This window comes from Phaenicophaeus curvirostris, chromosome 30, assembly GCF_032191515.1.
Source record: "Phaenicophaeus curvirostris isolate KB17595 chromosome 30, BPBGC_Pcur_1.0, whole genome shotgun sequence".
Taxonomy (NCBI): domain Eukaryota; kingdom Metazoa; phylum Chordata; class Aves; order Cuculiformes; family Cuculidae; genus Phaenicophaeus; species Phaenicophaeus curvirostris.
Window position 1 is genome coordinate 4,734,390 of NC_091421.1, and position 22,747 is coordinate 4,757,136.

Sequence of the window (22,747 nt, forward strand, 5' to 3'; positions counted from 1 at the left end):
TGAACAGGGAAGGGGAAAGAAATGCAGTAAACAAAGCAAAATCATCAGTCTGAAACTTCCACCCTGTCCCTACAAAACTCACCGCCCTCCCACACAGCAACGCAGGCATCAGCGCTATCCCTGTCCTTCCAAGGATCCGGACTCAAAGGTGTGTGAACAGCAAAGCCTGGAAGAATTTGAGCCTTGATGCCGCAACGAGGGCACTTCCCAACGTAGGAGGTAAAGGACCAAGCCTGGCCCTGCCCCAGTCCAGGTGGGAACCCAACCTTCAAGCAGAGGGATGAGGGGAGGAGACATTGTTGTTCTGGGTTTTTGAGTGTCTGCAAAAGCTACCACGCTCCAAGCATCGGTTTCGGTTTCAACTAATCAGCAATTCACTCCAAATAAATCAGCATGTCAGAAAACACACGTATCAGCAACCAGCAGAAAAATCACCTTGAGAAACAGATGGGGCCCCACAGATATTTCCCTGGCATTAAAGCAAGTTGCCTTTTTACAGGCAGAACCAACAAAACAGTCACCACTAACCCACCCGCAAGGCTTTGTTCATTAATTCTTAGCAAATTCACGTTTATTTGTGATAGTTTTAGTTAAACAGTGGGTTGACTCGTATTGCTCTTCCAAGCTCTTACTTGCAAGCTGAGGTACCAGCAAGCCATAAAATCGTAGAATGCTTTGGGTTGGAAAGGACCTTTAGAGGTCATCCAGCCCAACCCCTCTGCAGGAGCAGGGACACCTCCCACTGCATTAAGGGCTTCAAGCCCCATCCAACCTGGCCTTGAACCCTCCAGGGATGGGGCAGCCACCACTGCTCTGGGCAACCTGGGCCAGGGCCTCCCCACCTTCACAGGAAAAACATTTCTCCCCAAGATCTCATCTCAATCTCCCCTCTTCCAGCTCAATATTGTTCCCTCTCTTCCTATCTCTGCACTCCCTAAACAAGAGGCCCCCCACCAGCCTTTCTGGAGCCCCTTTCCATACTGGAAGTTGCTCTAAGGTCTCCCCAGAGCCTTCTTTTCTCCAGGCTGAACAAACCCAACCCTCTCAGCCTGTCCTCATGTTGGAGATGCTCCAGCCCTCAGATCATCTCCGTGGCCTTCTCTGGACTCGCTTCAACAGCTCCATGTCCTCCCTGCACTGAGAATTCCACAACGGAACACAGGACTCTAAGTGAGGCCAACCGCAAAGACCTCCTTTGATAGAAAATCATTTTATATTTGCCAAGTCTCAGTTCTGCTTCATCCAACCCATAAGAAGAGGAACACACGATTTTTACCGTGTGTCCCAAAATGAATTTGCCCAGCACAACTCCCCTTATTTCTGTTGCTATTACCCAAGACCTAAATATGACCCCATCTTCCAAACCTTCACTGGGCAAACAGGCTGCTACGCTCCCCGTTGGTGAGCACAGCAGATGCTAAGCTGTTCACATTCTTTGCATCATAAACATTTTGTGGAGGTTTCACGCAGCCTCGCCCCGTTTCCTACGCAAATAAAAGGAAGAAGGTGCTCCACGGTGCTCAGAGGGATCTGCACCCTGGAATCTGCTCCCAGCACATCTCCTGCACCCATCGCTCTCCCACCAGCAACCATGTCCTGCTGCTCCTACAGCAGCAGCTCCGTCCATGCCGTCAGGAATTTCAGCTCTTCCTCTGTAGTTCTTCCCAGGAATCGATATAGTTTCAGCACTGCCTCATGTCACTGGCCTGGTGGCATGGGCTACCGTGGCTTAGGCTACTTCAGCAGCAGAAGTCTTGATGGTGGCATCGCATGCTCCAAGCCCAAAAAAGCTGTTGGAAGGCATCCTCCACCAAGACGTGGCTATGGAGCTGGCATGGGGTTCTGCTACAGGGTTGGTGGCGTCTCCAGGCTGTGCAACATCACGCCCATCACCATCAACGAGCAATTGCTCCAACCGCTCAAACTGGAACTCGATCCCAACGCGCAAAAGGTGAAGTACCAAGAGAAAGAGCAGATCAAGACCCTCAACAACAAGTTTGCGTCTTTCATTGACAAGGTGAGCCAGGAAACCCTCCTCAAGCTCGAAGCGCTGAAGTCCAAGTGAGGTGTCTAGTATGGAAAGGGCATGGAATCCTTGTAACTACTCAGGGTAGTAACTACTTGTAACTACTGCTGTTGCATGGATGCTGGCTCCCTTAATCCTCATCTCATTCCCTCTTTTGCATTCTGGGATGCAGGTTCGACTCCTGGAACAGCAGAACAAGGTGCTGGAGACCAAGTGGAGCTTCCTGCAGGGACAACACCACTGCAAGAAGACAGTCAGGCCTGTGTTAGAGGGTTACATCAGCAACTTGAAGAAGCAGCTGGAAGCACTGAGGTGCAACAGAGCCCAGTTAGAAGCAAACCTGAAAGCAGCACAGCAGGTTTTGGAGACCAACAAGAAAATGTAAGTAAAAAAAAAAATAGAGAAATAGGAGTGCAGGGCTCAAAAATCTTGATAACCTTCATGGTCCCATCCAACCCAAACCCTTCTATGATTCCATGTTGTTCAAGATATGTAAAAAGACAGAGATGTGAACTTTTTGTGGTAGTAAAAGGTTCTCAGAGAACTATTAGGCAGGTGGAGAGATCTACTAGGAACTCAATATATCAAATAAGGTCTCTGTTTATAGAGATTGAGGATGTCCCTCTTCCAGGTTCTCTTTCTCTCCTTCCCAATTCAAGGAATTAACATTTAGAAGCGTTCAGCAGCTCTTATGGAGCTCAAAAGAAAACAGTGTTTGCTTTCCCATGGGCTACGAAACAAACAGCATCCCAAAACATTGTTTGAGGAGAAGGAAAGAAAAATGAGGAGTTCTACTTCTCGAGGGAAGGGCTGTAGAAACCTAAACAAGGATGTAATTGTGCTGAGCTTGACCAAAATCCCTGTTTTCCCACACAGGTACAAGGACGAATGCAGCCAGCAGACCTGCTCCAAGAGGGAGTTTAACACCCTGAAGAAGGTGAGCAAGGGGCTGTTTGATGTCTCCTTACCAGGTTCAGGTCTTTGGGGTGTGAGTGGTAATTTGTTTCCCCAGAGCAGGACACGAAACAAGAAGCAAAGAGATGGGACTTGGGTTTGCTTGAAGCTGGCTCACGGTACCAGCACTGGAGGTTCCTCACTCCAAGGGTCACCCCGAGCCTGCTCTTGCTAAGAAACTTCCTTCCTCTTTTCCCAATGCGTTTCCAGGACATGGACTACTTTTTCTTAAACAATGCAAAGCTGCAGACCAAGGTGGAACGCCTGAAAGAAGAGGTTGAATTCCTGAGAATGCTCTACGAAGAGGTAAGGAGGCTCCCTGATGGAGTTGCACGATGAGGGTGACACCAGCATGAGGCTGGGCAAGGAACAAAGCAGGATCAGCATCTCTGACCAGTTCAACCCCATGTTGCCACCAGGAAACCCACCAGATGCAAGCCCAGATTTCAGATACTTCAGTGGCTGTGCAGATGGACAACAGCCAAGATCTCAACTTCCACGGCATCATCGCAGAGGTCAAGGCTCGTTATGAGGACATTGCCCACAGGAGCTGGGCAGAAGCACAGACTTGGTATGAAAGCAAGGTGAGAAAACCTGGCAGAGAGAGGGTTCGGGTGCAGTTCCTTTCTTCAGACCAACTTTGTAATCAGATAAGAAGGATGTTGAGGCTCTGGAGTGAGGCCAGAGAAGAGCAACGAAGCTGGGAAAGGGGCTGGAGAATAAGAGGAGCGGCTGAGAGAGCTGGGGGAGTTTAGCCTGGAGAAGAGGAGGCTGAGGGGAGACCTCCTTGCTCTCTCCAACTCCCTGAGAGGAGGTTGTGGAGAGGAGGGAGCTGGGCTCTTCTCCCAAGGGACAGGGGACAGGACAACAGGGAATGGCCTCAAGCTCCACCAGGGGAGGGTCAGGCTGGACATTAGGGAAAAATTTCTCATGGAAGGGGTCATTGGTCCCTGGCAGAGGCTGCCCAGGGAGGAGGTTGAGTCCCCTTCCCTGGATGGGTTTAAGGGCCGGGTGGACGAGGTGCTGAGGGACATGGATTAGTGATTGATGGGAATGGTTGGACTCGATGATCCAGTGGGTCTTTTCCAAACTGGTGATTCTATGATTCTTTAACAGCCCCCCACCCCTCCCAATTTGCTCTGATTTAACTCAAAGCATGTGGGTTTGGGATATACCATGATGACTTTTCCCTTTTCCAGTTTGAGGAGCTGCGAGTCACTGTGAGCAGGAACGCTAACAGCCTGCGAGAGGCAAAATCCAAGATAGCTGAGCTGACACGGGAGGTCCAGAGACGGGATGGAGAAGTCAGGAGTGCCCAGGAGCAGGTGAGCACAGCCAGGTCTGGTTATTTCAGCAGGACGGAGAGTGAATTGCTGTTCCTGCGAGCTCCCACAACAAAAACACTTGGTGCTGTGGGACCTTGCAGAGGGTGTTGATGAGCTGGGACTCTGCTGCTCCAACTAGGGCTGCACTGAAGCTCAGTTTGTGCAGTACCCAAGGGCAGACGTGGTTGCACCATCCCATCCCCTACGAACAACACAAGGGAGCACTGAAACTGCATGTCCAGCTCCTTCAAACCCTGCAGAGCGGACCACGTGTCCACCTCACTGCTGGGCTGAACGCACCCCCAGAGGTTGAACCACCTCTTGATAACGCGTTACCTTTGAAGAACAGATGGCCAAGACCGATCGTGTCTCTCTCCTTGTAGTGCTGCAAGCTGGAAGCTGCAGTGGCCAGCGCTGAGCAGAGTGGGAAAACAGCTACTGAGGATGCAAAGAACAAACTCTCTGAGCTGGATACAGCCCTGCAGCAGACAAAGACAGACCTGGCCCAACAGCTCCATGAGTACCAGGAGCTCATGAACATCAAGCTGGCCCTGGACATGGAGATCATCACCTACAAGAAGCTGCTGGAAGGAGAGGAGAGCAGGTGAGTGACAGACCTTAGCAGGGCGGCGTAAGCTACTTGAGACGCGTGGAAACATTAAGGTTGGAAAAGACCTCTAAAATCATCCAGTCCAACTATTGCGTGTGTTTAAAGGAAAAACTACTGGCCAGCGCTCTTTGGGAGCTGCCATGCTGCAAGTCATCCACGCGGTCGTGATGATGTGGTCGGGGTAAGCCACGACACGTAGAAGTTGTGGGCAAAAGGACATCTCTATTGATTTTACAAGACTTCTTATACACCTTCTCGAGCTACGTGTTCACAAACGATTGGTTCAGCTAGAGACCAACAGTTCATAATTGGATGAGTCCTTCCCAGCTATAACTTCATAATTGGGTGATTCCACCTGTGGCTTGGCAGCTTCCTAATCTTGTTTACTTGGCTCTTCTTGGCACCTTCCAGCTTCTCCAAGGATACTTGGACATCTATTCAAGGCCAATGTTAAGCTCACACACTCTGACTCCCCAAACCAGCTGAGGTTTCACACATTGTGATGCACATGAGTTCTTTCGATCAGTCCTAACAGACCTCCAGCAGCGCAAACCCACCGAGACAGCCAATCCTGCTGCCTCTGAACAGCAAGAGCCAGGCTAGAGAGGGACAGGCTCACATTTTATAGAATAATGGAATGGTTTGGGTTGGAAAAGACCTTAAAACCCACCCAGTTCCACACCAAGGACACCTCCCACTGGATCAGGGGCTCCAAGCCCCATCCAACCTGGCCTTGAACCCCTCCAGGGATGGGGCAGCCACCACTGCTCTGGGCAACCTGGGCCAGGGCCTCCCCACCCTCACAGCAAAACATTTCTTCCTCATATCTCCCCTCAATCTCCCCTCTTTCAGCTTAAGCATTATTTGAGGCCATACAGCTTTGCATTTGAAAATAGGTTGATAACATGCAACCCTTTATCACCCTCCACAGGTTCCGTGCAGAAAGCAGCTTCCCTGTCAACATCCGTAAGTTGGAGTATTCACCTCCTACCAAACTCAAACATCTTCTGCCTTTTCTCTGAGAATTCCTTAAGCTGAAACTCAGCTTTGTTCTACTGCCTTTTACAGCCACCTGCCATCCACAGAGATGTCTCACCTATGGTCCAGAGCTTCGCCTTGGAGAAGCCCGTGTCTCAGCCCCCCAAAACACACATGGGGCCAGCAGCACAGCGGTGAGACGCAGCGACGGTGTTAGCAGCAGGAGCACGAGGTGCTCCCAGGGAAAGGTGGTGTCCGTGACCAAATCAGCCAGAAACAAGATGTAGAGAGATGTAGATAAACGGCAAGGCTGGAAAAAACACAATACGTCGGCTTTTCTGCAGACAGACAGCACCAGCCTGGCTAGAGCCAACCCAGCAAACCCAGCTCCTCCAGGTTGCACGCCGATAATCATAGAAACATGGAATAGTTCGGGCTGGAAGGACCTTAAATGCACCTTAAAGTGGTGGCTGCCCCATCCTTGGAGGGGTTCAAGGCCAGGCTGGATGGGGCTTGGAGCCCCTGATCCAGTGGGAGGTGTCCCTGGCTGGAACTGGATGGGCTTTGAGGTCCCTTCCAACCCAAACCATTCCATGATTCTATGATATTATCCAAGGGATCCAAACCCAACCTTAAACGCGTGGGACCTGCATTCATTACTTTCACAGCTGTCCAGTACCCAGCACCCTGCACTGTTAGCGTAAGTACATGAACCCTATTCGGGGGAAAAAATAAGGAAGCAGAGATTTATTTCTAATGACTTTAAAATTTGTCAACAGCTTTCATCCTAGTTCTAGTCTTGCGTCTCCAATAAATTCGCACAGCAGCTCAGTTACCTTCATTTGACACCTTCATTTGGGGAAAAGGAGGGTTCTTTCTTGTCTCTGCTCAAGATCTCGAGGCCAAAGCTCCTGGGGCTTCAAGAGAAGCAACACACCAAATCCTACACCTGCTCTTCCTTCCTAAACCTGACACCACATCTCCCACAAACCCCAACGCTCACATTCTCCACATGCACGAGCAGCCTCGCAAGGAGAGGAGTCATAGAATCACAGAATCACCAGGTTGGAAAAGACCCACCAGATCGAGTCCAACCATAAAACCTTGAAAACCTCTCCCCAAAGTCCCCTGAGCTGGAATCACAGCTCCCTCTTTCCTCTCGCCTGCACGCAAGGAGCAGGATCTGTGCCACCTAGGGATGAGTGTTCACGACTCAGCTGCTGCCAGCAAGGCATGAGAAAAAGTGCTTCTCAGGTCCAACACTTTCATTTGGGGCTCCACCCTGTCCTAATGATTTTTCCCCCAGGAAAAACAAGCAAACACAAACATTTTGAGGGCCCTGACTCAGCAAAGATACTCTAGCAAATTGCATGCAGCTAACAAACATTTTATTACTAGCATTGACTGCTGAATCCCCTCAAAACCATCACCAATTGCCTCAAGTCACCTTGGAGCTCCTCCAAGCCATACACCAGGAGCTCCTGGAGGTTTTGAGACCTCGTCGCCCTTCCTCACACCCTGGCACCAGACCAGGTTCTGCTCGGGGCTCCAGCAGAGCACGACTTCATCGCATTGTCCCCCCCCAGAAGCCAAGCAGACCCAATTCCCACACTCTTACCTCTTCCAAGGCTGCGGCTGCTCCAGCGCAGGAGCACGACGTGCCCTCATCTCCATCAGGAGGCTGGAGGACACGTGCAAACCTCATCAAGTTCAACAACACCAAGTGTAGGGTCCTGCACCTGGGTTGGGGCGATCCCAAGCACAAACACAGGTCAGGTAAAGAACGGATTGGGAGCAGCCCCGAGAAGCTCCACGTGAACCAGCAAACTGTGTTCACAGCCCAGAAGTCAACCACGTCCTGGGCTGCATCCAAAGCCGTGGGACCAGCAGATATTCTGCCCCTCTGCTCCACCCTGGTGAGACCTCACCTGGAATTCTGAGTTCAGTTCTGGAGTCCCCAGCACAGGAAGGACATGGAGCTGTTGAAGTGAGTCCAGAGAAGGCCACGGAGATGATCCAAGGGCTGGAAAATATCCTGTATGAGGACAGGCTGAGAGAATTGGGGTTGTTCATCCTGGAGAAAAGAGGGCTCCAGGGAGACCTTAGAGCAGCTTCCAGAACTGAAAGGGGCTCCAGAAAATCTTGGGAGGGGCTCTTGATTGGGGAGGGCAAGGAGAGGATGAGGAGGAACGGTTTTGAGCTGAAGGAGATGAGATCTTAGGAAGAAATGTTCTTCTGTGAGGGTGGGGAGGCCCTGGCCCAGGTTGCCCAGAGCAGTGGTGGCTGCCCCATCCCTGGAGGGGTTCAAGGCCAGGCTGGATGGGGCTTGGAGCCCCTGATGCAGTGGGAGGTGTCCCTGCCCATGGCAGGGGGTTGGAGCTGGCTGGGCTTTGAGGTCCCTTCCAAACCATTTCAAGATTCTATGACCTCCTTTTCATCTCTACTGGATAGGGTGCTGCCCTTTATAACCTCATCAAGCCAATTAGGCTTCCCATCAAGCTAATTAGCCTCCCCAGGTGGAAGCCTTCCCAGGATAGGAGTTGTCTTCCCCCCCCCACCTTGCTCCTCCCTGCCCAGTGGGAGCTGAGGACTCAGCCCAGCCCGTACCGGCTTTCGTGCCATTTAATTCCTTTTAAACATAAGATGACAATCTCAGACAAACTCAGTGTGTGGTTTTGGCCTCGGTCGTTACCAGAAACCTGATGGAAACCAAAGCAAACGCAGCTTGAACACCCAAAGTGAGCTCCCAACCTCCTTCTTCCCAGGTCTGGTTGCATCCAAGTCCTCACCCTTACTCTGCCTCAGTTTCCCTAGAGAGAAGAACAGAACCTTAGCTCCTTTGCAAACCCCCTTGACAATGGTCTCAGTCCTCTCATTGCAATAAAAGGTGGTCAACTTGCTATCCCAGGGTTTGCAGCTGGTGATAAGGCAGCGCCATCAGGGTAGGGATAGAGCAAAGTAACCTCATCCTGTGACACAGCCCAGGAGAAAAACCCCAGGGATGCTCCAGCAGGAACACAACCTTCAGCTGAGGCCCTAAAAAGGAGAGTGAAAAACCAGGACAGCTCACTGTTTCAATTACCCTCAGGGGATCTTTTTCATTTTGATTTTTCTGGCTGTGACACAAAAGCCTTGGGCTGGGTGTGCCGGGCACCCACGATTCCTGCTCCGTGAATGAGTTGTCCTCCTACAGCAAGGCCAGGATTCCTCTTGCTGAGATGTGGCCACTTGTAGGAGAGGATTCTCCTCCAGCATTCAGCTTCTCTCAGCTCCACAGAGGGAGATGGTGCTCAGAGAGGGCTCAGTCTGGGGCAATTTCAGTCCTGATCACAGGCTGGGCTGAAGCCAAGTGCTTGACCGAAGCCAGTCATAGAATCACCACCAGGTTGGAAAAGACATTTGAGGTCATCAAGCCCAACCATATCCATCCACTACTAAATCATATCCCCAAGCACTTCATCTACCCGTCTTTTAAATACCTCCAGGGATGGTGACTCAACCACCTCCCTGGGCTGCGGCTCCAGTGCCCGATAACCCTTCCGGTGAAGCAATATTTCGTAATGAACAATCTGAACCTTCCCTGGGGCAACTTGAGGACATTCCCTCTCATCCTGTCACTTGGGAAAAGAGACCAACATCCCAGCATCCACCCTGCTACAACCTCCTGGTGTAGCTGGTGATGGGGCTGGAGAACAAGAGGAGCGGCTGAGAGCCGCAATGAGAGACCTCATTGCTCTCTACAACTCCCTGAAAGGAGGTTGTGGAGAGGAGGGAGCTGGGCTCTTCTCCCAAGGGACAGGGGACAGGACAAGAGGGAATGGCCTCAAGCTCCACCAGGGGAGGGTCATGCTAAACATCAGGAAAATGTTTTTCATGGAAAGAGTCATTGGGCAGTGGCAGAGGCTGCCCAGGGAGGGGGTTGAGTCCCCTTCCCTGGAGGGGTTTAAGGGCCGGGTGGACGAGGTGCTGAGGGACATGGGTTAGTGCTTGATGGGAATGGTTGGTCTTTTCCAACCTGGTGATTCTATGATTCCTTTCAGACAGGTGTAGACAGTGCTAAGGTCTCCCCTCAGCCTCCTCTTCTCTAGGCTAAACAACCCCAGGTCCTCATAAGACTTGTCCTCCGGCCCTTTCAGCAGCTTCTCAACTCCATCACCTCACTGCTCAGATTCCACAGTAAAAATCCACCCGGGAATGTGACCGTGCAGACAGAAAACCCTCACTCATCCTCCTTCAGGACCCAGCCAGGAGCAGGCATTGGAGATGGGAGGAAGAGGATAACATGAGGTGCTTTCCGGAGCTTTGGAGCATCCAGGACAGCGCAGAGGAGGAACGCAGCTAGGACTGAAGCAGGATGCAACAGGGAAACTTTATTGCTGACCTCATGTCAAGGTCTCAGATCACAAAGTCATAAAACATTAACAAAAGATGCACTGCTAGGACCTGGCTGAGCATGTAACACGACGATTGTGCAGTTGCCTTGAGTTATTTATCTAACAATTCTTCCTACCGCAGCAACGACCCAACTCTTCTCCCTGATGTGGTTAAGCTGGAGACACATTTAGGCAGGAATAAGTGGTTATTGCAAGGATGCCCCAACAAACCACAGTTTCTCCTTAGCTGTGGTACCCAAAGATGTGGACACCCAAAGATGGGGACTGGCATCTCCCTTTTTATTCCTAGTTTTAAGCAACTTCCTAGCCTTTGAGCTTTGGGCTACTTTTAAGGCAAGAGAGTGGGTGGGGAAGTTTGTTTATGAGTTATTTTGCTATAAAGAACCTGAAAGTAAATCTGTCTGCATTGCCCTCAGTAGGAAACCAGCTCCATTCATTCGGAGATGTGTTGAATTCCATTTCTGAGCACATTTCTGAAGAAATAAAGAGAAACCCCAAAGAGTTTCACTGTTTTCTTCCTGGTATGCTTAAAGAAAACAATCCCAGGCTGAAATCTTAACAAGGGTTGACATTTTCAAGGAGCCTAAGGGAATAAAGTCTTCCAAATCATATTAAGAGGGAGATAATCTTTGGTCTCTCGGCAAAACCAGCGGAATGTGGAACAGTTTGCCACTCAAATGATGGCTTTGCCCTTCCAAGGGTGAAATCCAGCCCTGAGCAGGGGGTGACAGAAGCGTTTATACCGCCCGCTTCCCGGGATGGATTTCACCCTGCAGGCTGGAACCTGCTCTCGGTGGAATGGTTCGAGCTCCAGCCTTGGGCGTGATGGGACAGGGTCAGGTACTCTGCTCGGTTTTATTCCAACTCAGCACTGCAGCGCTTTTGCAGCCAATTTGTCCTACAAAAGGCAACAAAACTTTTCTTTCTATGGTTTCCCTCCCTTTCTACGGGTTTTCTCCGGTGGAACGGGCACCACTGATGTCCGTTCCTGTAGTTACTTCCTGAAGCTTCTCCTGCTGGACGAGGTTGTGGTGACAGTGTAGGATTTGGAGCCACCCCCAGAGGAGAAGCCGAGCGCCCCGCTGCCCATGCCTCCTCCCAGGCTAAGGCCTCCTCCGGTTCCTCCTCTCAGATATCCGCTGGAAGTGGAATAGCCTCCTCCACCGCTGGTGCTGACCACAGCTGGGACACAAAGAGAAGGAGACCAAACGTGAGCACCAGCTAACGTTGAACCAAGTTTGGCACCATCACAACAAGGGCATTTTCAACTTGCAGCAACCAGATGACAACTCTCTACAATCTCCTGAAAAACACGGGGCCCAGGACACCAAGGTCCTGTTTCTTTTTGGCCCAGAGCATTTATTCCCTGTGCCAAGCCTGACGCTTCCAAGGATTTAGCAGCTCATCTCCTTAATGAGGTGCTGAGGGACATGGTTTGGGATTGATGGGAATGGTTGGACTCGATCATCCAGTGGGTCCTTTCCAACCCAGCGATTCGATGATTCTCCATCACTCAGTCTGGCTCAGGACCCCCTGCAGCATGGAGAACCCTCTATCATAAACAGCTTTGGCTCATCTCCTGGCCCACCAAAAACGCCGTGGGCATGTGATGCAGCACTGGCCCAGTTTTCCCTGAGAAGTGGTGGCTGCCCCATCCCTGGAGGTGTCCAAGGCCAGGTTGGATGGGGCTTGGAGCCCCTGATCCAGTGGGAGGTGTCCCTGCCCATGGCAGAGGGTGGGACTGGATGGGCTTTGAGGTCCCTTCCAACCCAACCCATTCCAAGATTCTATGATTCTACAAAACCAACTCACAGATGTTGACGTTGCCAACGCCATCACCAGCCAACCTGTTGGAGAAGGGAAAGGAAGAAGCTGGGTTAGATTCTGCATGACTCGGTGCTCCCCCAGGGCCTGAGCGCTGAGGATGAAGACAGGAGTTATTGCTGCCATTGTAAATAATTCAGTCAAAATCAGCACTTTGTTCTGGCCCTACATTTCCAGCTCTGTTACCAGCTTTGGGGGAGGCTGAAAGAGCACAGAGGCTCTGTCCTAATTCCATGGGGATTTAAGCCCCTTGGAAGTGTTGTGCCCCAGCACAGACCATCTAATTGAAACCAACTTTTTCTTCTTCGCGTGTTTTCCCCCAAAGCAACAAGCTTTCCCCTAGTTTGGCTCTGCAGCCGAAGTGTTTTCAGGACCAAATATCAATTTAAAGGGTGAGGTTGTCTCTTCCCCATTTCCCTGCAGAAGCTGGAATGTGATGTCCCCAGGTGAATGCAACAAAAGAGCTGGACCCTTCCCCATGTAAAACCCACACGGTTGCACCCACCGGCTCTCCTCGCCCTCCAGCAGCTTCCTGTAGGTCGCGATCTCGATGTCCAGGGCCAGCTTGACGTTCATGAGCTCCTGGTACTCACGGAGCTGCTGAGCCATGTCCTGCTTCGCCTTCTGCAGGGCGGCCTCCAGCTCCTCTAGCTTTGCCTTGGCATCCTTGAGAGCCATCTCCCCACGTTCCTCAGCCTCGGCGATGGCTGCTTCCAGCTTGGCACGCTGCGAGGAGGGAGAAGGACACGTCAGTGGGCATCTCACCTCCTTGCTGAAGGACACTACTGCCCATGGACAGGGCACAGGACGAGAGGGAATGGCCTCAAGCTCCACCAGGGGAGGGTCAGGATTGACATCAGGAAAAAATATTTCACAGAAAGGGTCACTGGGCCCTGGCAGAGGCTGCCCAGGGAGGGGGTTGAGTCCCCTTCCCTGGAGGGGTTTAAGGGACAGGTGGACGAGGTGGTGAGGGACATGGGTTAGTGATTGATGGGGATGGTTGGACTCGATGGGTCCTTTCCAACCTGGTGATTCTAAGACTCTATGGCCTCCTGACACCTACAGGTCAGACCATTTATATCTGCAGAGACCTAAAACCATCTGCTCTACTTAGATCCCTCGAAGTTCACACCTACACATTTTTGGGGGCACTAGATAGAGATCAGCCTGTGAAGGAAGCTCATCTCATCCCAAGATACATCCTTCCAAAAAAAGAGACCTTAATTCTCTCCACTGGCTATGTTTTCAGAAGACTTTCTTCAACTTATCCTCAGCTCCTCAGCCCCTACACACCACACACAACACCTCAGCACTTCAGGTTAATGCAGTTTTGGGTTCGCTCCTGTTTGGCCTCCGAGCTTGTTCAGAGCCAGCTGGTCTCCACCAAGCTTTGATGTGAGGCGAGCGTGGACTCAAGCAGTTAACAAACCATGCAGATCAACCTCAAAAAGCATCTCTGTGGGGCCACAGCAAGTTGGCAACCTAATGCACCCTCAACTGCACCCCCTGCACCTCCAAAAAAGCCCCAGGATTGACCCAAACAAACACTTTAGACTATAAACATGCTTTATACTCTCTTTCTTTAGTCAAAGGAGCTGCACATGGTCAGCTCTTTGCTTATAAGTGTGTGTTGAAGCCTCCCTGCCCTAAAACCAAACACAAAGGGATGAGTCACACCGGGCTTATCTCCAGCTGCTTTGCTTTATTCAAAGCCAGTTTTCAGTGGTCTGAACCACTCACTGGTCTGGCTTTCCCCAGCCGTTTGATAAAGTGATAACAGCCCCTGCAGAAAGCAAACGGAACTCCCATACAGCTGAAAAAAAATCTATTCTGTGCCCAAACATGGTGATCCCTTCTGCAGAAAGGGAGTGGAGAAAGACCTCGGAAGCAAGAGGACATCAGGAACATGTGTGGCTGGGAGGAAGGCCACCACAGCCTTGGCTTTTGGAATCTGCTCTGCCTCACTCCCCTTTTGCATTCCTCAGTTCCTGGTGGGCTTGTTCTCACCTAGAATTCAGCTGCCTCTCAGCATTTGGTCCGGGCAAACCCCAGCTTCAATCCAGGATGGGGGATGATGTGATTGAGAGCAGCCCTGAGGAGGAGGACCTGGGGAGAAGCTCTGGAAGGACTTGATGAGAAGCTCAATGTGAGCTGACAATTTGTGATCACAGCCCAGAAGGCCAGCAGAGTCCTGGGCTGCACCCAAAGCTGCGTGGCCAGCAGGGAGGGAGGGAGGGGATTCTGCCCCTCTGCTCCTCTCTGGTGAGACCTCATCTGGAGGATTGCATCCAGTTCTGGATCTTCAACATAAGAAGGAGATGGAGCTGTTGGAACGGGTCCAGAGGAGGCTACAGAGATGATGAGAGGGCTGGAGCACCTCCCGTATGAGGACAGGCTGAGGCACTTGGGGTTGTTCAGTTTGGAGAAGAAAATGCTCTAAGGAGACCTTATAGCAACCTTCCAGTATCTGAAGGGGCTACAAGAAAGCCGAGGAAGGGCTGTTCACAAGGGCTTGGAGTGAGAGGACGAGGGACAATGGGGATAAACTGGAGAGAGGCAGGTTTAGACTGGACATAGGAAGGAATTTCTTCATGATGACAGTGGGGAGGCCCTGAAACATGTTGCCCAGAGAAGCTGTGGCTGCTCCATCCCTGGAGGTGTCCAAGGCCAGGTTGGATGGGGCCTTGGGCAGCCCAATCTAGTGGGAGGTGTCCCTGCCCATAGCAGGGGTGGAAATGGATGGTCTTCAAGGTCCCTTCCAACCCAAACTATCCTGTGGTCCTATGATTTCATTGCTCACAAGCCACTTTCTCCCTCCAACAGAACTGACCTCTTTCAAGGGGAGCATTGCAGCCACCCCCAAACTGTGTTCCACCGAGACCCCTGGCACACTTGTTGCTGCTAAATCCACCACTCTGCAGCAGAAGAACAAGGGCAGCTCCTCACCTGGCCCTTGGCAGCCTCGATCTCCCCCTGCAGCCTCTGGATCATGCGGTTCATCTCTGAGATCTCATTCTTCGTGTTGCGCAGGTCATCCCCGTGTTTCCCAGCAGTGACCTGCAGCGCTTCATACTACGACACAAAACAGCGCGAGAGGAAAGGCCGGAGTCAGGCTGGCGGTCCATCAGCCGGCTAAAATCTTTCCCACTCCAGACCCACAAGATATATGAGCTAAGAGAACCCATAACTGCTTTTATCTCTCCCAGAAAGCACCTTGCTTTGGTACCAGGACTCAGCCTCTGCCCGGCTCCTGTTGGCGATCTCCTCGTACTGCGCTTTGACCTCTGCGATGATGCTGTCCAGGTCCAGGTTCCGGCTGTTGTCCATGGACAGAACCACGGAGGTGTCGGAGATCTGAGCCTGCATCTCCTGAAGTTCCTGCAAGTTGCATTAAAAACAATTCCATTAATCGGTGCCTTTTGAGGGCTTCTCTTTTGGAAGCCAATTCAAGAGAGACTCTGGGAAGAAAAGGGAAAGGGAGGTAGGGAAGAAATAATCAATCAAAGGATTCATTAATTAGAAGGAAACCAACTGAATCGCATCGACTTTGTAAAGGACAGAGTAACAAACAGCAGCAGAAATGGGGCTACTTCTTATCACCCACATTTTGATTTTCCTTTATCCCACTCCGGAGAACCCAGCATGACATGTTGGCCCCGAGGAGCATCAGCCTCACAACAAAGCGAGGGCCAAATTCCACCACCTCACCCATGGATCCGATGTGTCCAGTTCAATCAAACTCTTATCTTGCAAATAAAGGGTAAGATAAAGGTGTCTGGCACAGGGAGCTTTCCTTTCTCCCTCCCACACAAGATGCAAACCCACAAGCACACACCAGCTTAAAAACACTGGATTTCCTTGTTTTCCCACTAGGAGCATCAAAAAAATGATGCACGTCCTGGCTATGTTTGCAATCTCTCACACCCCAGCTGGGGAGAAATCCGTGCACAGGACGTGCAGGCTTATTTCTGCTTATGCAAGGGAAGACTCCAGGTCCCCATCGCCTTTTTCATCTCTGGAATCGGCACATTAATTTTCTCAGACACCAATTATTTTCCTTCACCCACTGCCGGTGCTACCCTGCAGCAGCTCCAAGCAGCAAAAGCCTCACCGCTTCATAGAGAGACCTCAGGAAGTTGATCTCATCTGTCAGCCCATCCACCTTGGCCTCCAGCTCCACTTTGCTCATGTAAGCAGCATCCACATCCTAAAACAGCGAGAACCCGTTGAGATCGCCACAGCTTTGATGACCAAGTCCACCCAGCATTGAGGGTTTCAAAAGCAGCCAGGAGCCCACCAAGTTCTCCTCATTTCCAGCTGCCCAGTGACCCCACCCTGTCCTATAAAAACATCTGCTGGTGTGGGGGATCCATAGGGTGCCCTGGACCTGCATTTGCAGCCCACGGTCAGGTTGGAGAGTCAGGAAAAGCCTTCAGAACTGTCCCACAGGAAGATACAGCCATGACCTACGATATCTATTGCACCTACGGGAAAGATGGGGATGGCTTTTTATCGGGGGGGCAGGGAGAGAACAAGGGGGAACCGGTTTCAGCTGCAAGAGGGGAAATTGAGATGAGATCTCAGGAAGGAATGTTTTGCTGTGAGGGTGAGGAGACCCAGGTTACCCAGAGCAGTGGTGGCTGCTCCACCCCTGGAGGGGTTCAAGGCCAGGCTGGATGGGGCTTGGAGCCCCTGATCCCGTGGGAGGTGTCCCTGCCCATGGCAGGGGTGGAATTGGATGGGATTTAAGATCCCTTCGAATCCAAACCATTCCATGATTCTACAATTCTATATCCCTGGGATCTGGCAGTCCTTCCCAGCTTCCTACAGAGACTTCAGTGCCTTCACGAAGTCCTTCAGCCAGGAAGGAGGGCTGTAATTCCCCTGCAGGTCTCAAGGCACAGCTGTAGCAAAAAGTGCAGGGGCAAAAGGGGGAGAAGGGCTGCAAACCTAGGATCAGTCCCTCTAATAACCCCATCACGCACCTTCTTGAGCACCACAAACTCATTCTCCGCCGTCGTGCGCTTGTTGATCTCATCCTCGTATCTGCCAGAAAAAAATAAAAGGGATTCGTGTGAAGAGCCTGAGTAAAAGAAAAAGGTGTCACGGTGGAGAGTTACCCCGATTCCCATCTCTCTCCCTCCGTTTCCCTCTCTGTGAACCATCTCAGCAAAGCTCCTGAGCAGGGTTTGCTGTCCCACGGGTGTGATTTGCACAAGAACTACCAGCTGGTGCCACGATTCCCAGGCAACATTCGCATGAGCCGATGCTTGGAAGCTCTTCTGGTCCCTATTGCCAAGACCACTAACCTGGAAAGCATTTCTCACTCTTGCTTTCCCCCCCCTTCACCAAAATTCACCGCACTTAAGAGGATTTCAGCTCCTTCTCCTCACTCCTGGGTGGCTGCAGGATCTCAGCCCATGTCCTGAGGTGCTCAGCTTTTTCAGCTCCTCCTTGAGAGGGCAAATACAAATGCAGAAGAGATGCAGATTCATCAAGTTTTTATGTGCTGATCGAACCCCCTGCTGGTGCAGCTCCCTCTGCACACTTCCTTCTTAGGGATTTTTGAGGACATTTTGCAGGTGTGAGCCACATCCCACCACCCTGCTAAGAGCTGAGGGTAATTGTTCTCATAGAATCATCGAATTCATAGAATCATGGAATGGTTTGGGTTGGAAGAGACCTCAAAGCCCAGCCAGTTCCACCCCTGCCATGGGCAGGGACACCTCCCACTGGATCAGAGGCTCCAAGCCCCATCCAACCCGGCCTTGAACCCCTCCAGGGATGGGGCAGCCACCACTGCTCTGGGCAACCTGGGCCAGGGCCTCCCCACCCTCCTCCCAAGAAAACATTTCTCCCTAAGATCTCACCTCAATTTCCCCTCTTTCAGCTCAAAACCATTCCTCCTCACCCTATCCCTGCACTCCCTGATCAAGACCCCCTCCCCAACTTTCCTGGAGCCCTTTTCCATACCAGAAGCTGCTCTAAGTTCTCCTTACAGCCTTCTCTTCTCCAGGCTGAACAACCCCAACTCTCCAAGCCCGTCCTTGTACGGGAGGTGCTCCAGCCCTCAGATCATCTCCACGCCGCCCTCCGGACTCCCTCCAACAGCTCCACATCCTTCCTGCACTTATTTGCGCTCATCCTGCACAAAGTGGCCACGCTTCACAGTCACACAGACTTCTAATACTGGCTATTTCCCTTCTCGAGATGTTCATCTCTAGATGCAACGAGCCAGATCTTCAGTAGATAAAGACCGTGCTCCACTGACTTCACGGGAGTTCATTGACCTCTACCATTTGTACCACTCTACATAAGCCAACCCGCTGAAGCGAACAGCAAGAATCTGCTACAGGAATCCTGAAAGTCATCCAAGGAACAGAGCAGGAACCACCTTCTCTGGCTCTTTCGGAATCGCTGTTGCCAAAGTGACAAGCCTGCTCTGTTTATTGACACAGTTCCTGCACGATAGAGCTGTAATTTGCCTTTCAAAGTTCGATCAGCAGCCCTCATTTATCTCCCTTTCTGCTCCAAGCTGGAAGCTTGCCCGTCCACACCAGTATAAATGGATGGTGTCCCTTCTGAGGTCAATGAACCACATCCACTGCTATTGCAGACTGATTGAAGACCTAGAAAAAACGCGACCATGCTGCGTATACACAGCCCACAGCGCTGAATGGATGATCAGAGACAGGTTGGATGGGACTTGGAGCCCCTGATCCAGTGGGAGGTTTCCCTGCCCATGGCAGCAGGTTGAAGCCAGATGGGCTTTGAGGTCCCCATCCAACCCAACCCATTCCAGGATTCGATGGTTCTAGGTACGGAGTCTGAACTATTCTAGAACTGTCAAATCTCACTGCATGAGGGAAGCTCCACCAAGATGTGCGATGAACCGAGAGCTCATTCCATGTTCTCCATTCGCTCCTCGGAAAACTCAGGACCCTGTCGTACCTCAGCAAGCCCTGAACCAAGCCACGTGGACAGTGCGGGCACAGGCAGCTTCCACCCTCGCTCACTCTGCACCACACCCTTAGTCAACGCAGCTCCTGAAGAAGGGCCTGAAACTCATCCCCTGGAGGCTCCTAATTCTCCTCCCCTACTTGAGATGCAAACGGAGAATTACGTGTCAATTGGACAGAAGAAGAAGAGGCAGAAGAGCTGGTCACCTTTTAGGTATTCTGTTTAGAAAATGAGATTTTCTGCCTATAAATGAGGAGGAGCAGGTTCTGAACTCTGATTACTACATCCTAATTCCTGCTTCCCTTTTCAGGGTGAGGGGGAATGAATTTAAGGGGAGATTGAGATGAGATCTTAGGAAGAAATTCTTCACGATGAAGATGAGGAGGCCCTGGCCCCGGTTGCCCAGAGCAGTGGTGGGTGCCCCGTCCCTGGAGGGGTTCAAGGCCAGGTTGGATGGGGCTTGGAGACCTCTGATCCAGTGGGAGGTGTCCCTGCCCATGGCAGGGGTGGAACTGGATGGGCACTGAGGTCCTTTCCAACCCAAACCATTCCATGATTCTCTTCACACGTTTATTTTCATATGGATCTGCAAGCTGGAGGAATAAATATCCACCTGGGCACCTGGCACTCATGTGACATGCAACTCAAATTAGGGCTGAGGTTCCTCTGGGGGCAAATCAGCTCCTCGCCGCTGCCTTGCAGAGATGCAAAGTCTAGCCATGAGTGAGCACAGCGCAGAGATAACCAAGCAGGGTTGAGGGAAACATCATTTCCAAGCACCTCTTGGGAATCCCCGACTATTGACTTTCCCTAAACACACCCTGGGGATTATCAGATCTATTTGTTTTCAGTTCCTGCTCGATCCAGTTTACCAGCTCCCTCTTTTCTTTCTTTCCTTTTTCTTTTTTAATTAAAGGCATTACCCTGTACAGCCGGCTGGGACAAAGGCCACTTTCTTCACGAGGCTCCTCCCAAGCAACACGACTTGGACTGAAAAGTCGCTTTAACATTGCAGGTCGCCTGCTCTGTTGCCTCCCCACCCAACAAGAAGTGGCTCGGCCACCTCCTGGCACCCTGCAGAGCTCCATGGACTTTCTACAGACCCCAACTGGTACGTCCAACCCAAAGGACAAAGCTACCCCTGAGAAGGCCCCAAAGTAAAGCCAACGGGATGGAGCCACTGAAGACCATGTGGGAAGAAGATGCCAGGCCCAACAAGAGATCCAAGCATGAAGAATCCAGGCAGCTTCCCTGGGCTAGACACCTGAATCATGGCTGGAAATAGATCCCCCTCCCTAGTAGGAAGGCTGGGGACATCTCTGCCAAGCTACTGAGCAACCTGTTGGCTCAACTACAACGTTAGATGGGAAGATTATACATTACTTGGTCTTGAAATCCTCAACGAGATCCTGCATGTTCCTCAGTTCGCCCTCCAAGCGCCCTTTGTCGTTCACCAACACATCCAGCTGATGCCGCAGGTTGGTGATGTACGCCTCAAACATGGGAGCAATGTTACTCCGGGAGGTCTTCTGGTCCTGGAGAAGGCTCCATTTGGTCTCCAGCATTTTGTTTTGCTGCTCCAGGAACCGGACCTGGAGAGGAATCAAGGGGTTATTTGTTAGGAAGGGGGAGCTAACGCTGCAGAGTTTGGATCCTGGGGCAAGGACGAGCTGTGGATGGCATCCCAAGAATTTAGATAGCTCATAGGAAGCCCCTGAAGAGCAAGGTTGATAAAGACCATGAGGGAGCACTGCTGCTCCGGGGCTTGACTTGTGACCTTAAGGCTTTGTATGAACTAGAGATAAGCAGATCCTGCTTGCGTGACACTTGACAGGAGCCACCCGCAGACCTCCAAGTCAGCCAGTTCCTCAAACTCCAGGTCTGGATTCCTCACACGCTGAGGATGCCAGAGCTGAAGTTCACACAGGATCAATCAGAGTGAGGCTGTAAAGCCACAGGGCTATGGGGCAGCGCAAACAAATCCAGCAAGCTCCATTCTACTGAGACAATTCCACTCCTTGAGGCCCCCTCCTCCTTGAATTTGGTGGTGGTGAGCTTGGGGGCAGATTTGATCTTTAAAGCCTTTACCTACATTACGGGTAAAAAATAAAGGGGGGATAAAGCTGATCTAATGGGGGATAAAGCTGATCTAACCCTTTACTGATGGCAACACGAGCAGGACTTTAATAGGAGCTATTGGACAGCAACAGGCAAATCACACCACGCTCCTGAGGACCTGATCCCGAGCCCATTTGTGAATCCCCCACAGGATTAAACAAGCTTTGGGTCAGACCAGCTTTTAAGCGGTGCCCACAGAGCTAACAGTCTTTCCAACCCCTCACCTTGTCGATGAAGGAGGCGAATCTGTTGTTGAGCGTCTTGATTTGCTCCTTCTCTTCCTTGCGCACCCGCTGGATGTTGGGGTCAATCTCCAGATTCAGGGGTGTCAGGAGGTTCGGGTTGATGGTGACCTCCTGAATGGGCGCAGGGCTGATGGCTCCACCAAATCCCACGCCTCCATAGCCATATCCAGAGCGAACGCTGTAGGAGCTGCTACCTCCAAGGGAGATCCGCTTGTTGGAGCCGAGGTTGTAGAGGCTGGAGCTGCCAAAGCCACCGGCCCGGCTTAAGCCGGCACCTCCTCCGAGTCCACGGGTCGAGGAGACGGTGCTGACCCGCACTTTGCTGATCGTGGGGACGGCTGCAGAGCGAGAGCTGAAACTCACAGACTGGGACATGGCTGCACCAAGGACCTTCTCGGAATCCCTCACCCTTGGAAAGCTCTGAAAAGCGGTGCCAGAGGCCAGGGAAGTGAGCGACTTCTCCTGACTGCTTCTCCTTTTATCCGTTAGAAGCACTGGGCTTGGCCCAAGGGCAGAAGAGGGATCATTTTACTGCCTCCTAGAGCTGGGTGTGCCTGGCTGCCTTCCCACCCTCTGTAAACCTGCTGAAGTTGAGCAAAGGAGAAGGGAAGGGCCAGGGAAGGGACAGGACACACCTGGCGCCGTGTCCCCGCGCTCAGATCTGGCACCGTTTCATGCCTCTGCCACATCTGCAGCCCAGGGCCACGAAGCTCTTCGGGGCTCCCTTTGCAGAGAATTCTAACAGCACAGCTCCAATCCCCTTTCCCTCAAGGTTTCCCCGGTCCTCCCCACTTGCCTAAATGGATGTTAAAACAAGAAGAAGGGGAATATGCAGCGGTTTTTAACTCTTCTGCAGAGCAGAGAGCTCCCTGGTGCAGCAGGAGATAAGAAGCTGCAGTCCAGCCTGGTTTAATATAAACCAAAGCTGGCTGCAGCCTTGGGCACGTTCGCCGGGCTCTGCCAGCGGCACCCAGAGTCTGTGCCACACAGGAGATCGAGGGCAGCAGCTGAGAGACACCACAGCCCTCCCTGGACACCATGGATTTGCATCCTCTCTCCCATCAGTGCTAGAATAAAGGGATTTGCATCCTCTCTCCCACCAGTGCTAAAATAAAGGGGGGGTTAGGTGCATTGCACCCTGCACACAGAAGCACCCAAGGTGAAGTGGATGCTCAAAGGGGGACAGGACAGGTTTGCGCTTAAATTTCTGGGTTCCTATGCAGAAGAGGCAGGAAGGAAAATCAGTTTTATGGGTTTTCTGCAATTTCACAGAGCCTTGAAGGGACAGACCTTTTTACTATCCTCTACCTTAA

The 22,747-nt window shown here is 51.7% G+C and overlaps 2 protein-coding genes across 2 annotated transcripts; one reads left to right on the top strand and one right to left on the bottom strand.

Moving 5' to 3' along the window:
* Positions 1 to 1,591: 1,591 nt before the first annotated feature.
* LOC138732408 (keratin, type II cuticular Hb4-like) lies at positions 1,592 to 4,913 on the top strand. Its single transcript, XM_069879018.1, has 7 exons — positions 1,592 to 2,017; positions 2,199 to 2,407; positions 2,903 to 2,963; positions 3,191 to 3,286; positions 3,400 to 3,564; positions 4,180 to 4,305; positions 4,689 to 4,913. The coding sequence occupies exons 1-7, from the start codon at positions 1,592 to 1,594 to the stop codon at positions 4,911 to 4,913; spliced, it is 1,308 nt and encodes a 435-aa protein (XP_069735119.1).
* Positions 4,914 to 10,254: 5,341 nt separating this feature from the next.
* Positions 10,255 to 22,342, bottom strand: LOC138732406 (keratin, type II cytoskeletal cochleal). The gene is made up of 9 exons (XM_069879015.1): positions 21,414 to 22,342; positions 20,455 to 20,663; positions 17,097 to 17,157; positions 16,223 to 16,318; positions 15,325 to 15,489; positions 15,058 to 15,183; positions 12,617 to 12,837; positions 12,100 to 12,134; positions 10,255 to 11,469 (listed from the first exon to the last, which is right to left on the bottom strand). Exons 1-9 carry the CDS (start codon positions 21,807 to 21,809, stop codon positions 11,282 to 11,284), a joined length of 1,497 nt encoding a protein of 498 aa, XP_069735116.1. The 5' UTR covers positions 21,810 to 22,342; the 3' UTR covers positions 10,255 to 11,281.
* Between the last annotated feature and the right edge of the window lie 405 nt (positions 22,343 to 22,747).

Excerpts from the sequence above, each read along its gene's own strand:
- LOC138732408 (XM_069879018.1), top strand. The coding sequence starts at position 1,592 with ATGTCCTGCTGCTCCTACAGCAGCAGCTCCGTCCATGCCGTCAGGAAT. Across the intron at positions 2,408-2,902 it reads TTGGAGACCAACAAGAAAAT|GTACAAGGACGAATGCAGCC; the intron begins GTAAGTAAAAAA and ends TTTCCCACACAG. Across the intron at positions 3,565-4,179 it reads AGACTTGGTATGAAAGCAAG|TTTGAGGAGCTGCGAGTCAC; the intron begins GTGAGAAAACCT and ends TCCCTTTTCCAG.
- LOC138732406 (XM_069879015.1), bottom strand. The coding sequence starts at position 21,809 with ATGTCCCAGTCTGTGAGTTTCAGCTCTCGCTCTGCAGCCGTCCCCACG. Across the intron at positions 20,664-21,413 it reads TCGCCTCCTTCATCGACAAG|GTCCGGTTCCTGGAGCAGCA; the intron begins GTGAGGGGTTGG and ends ATTCCTCTCCAG. Across the intron at positions 15,184-15,324 it reads AGTCCTGGTACCAAAGCAAG|TATGAAGCGCTGCAGGTCAC; the intron begins GTGCTTTCTGGG and ends TTTGTGTCGTAG.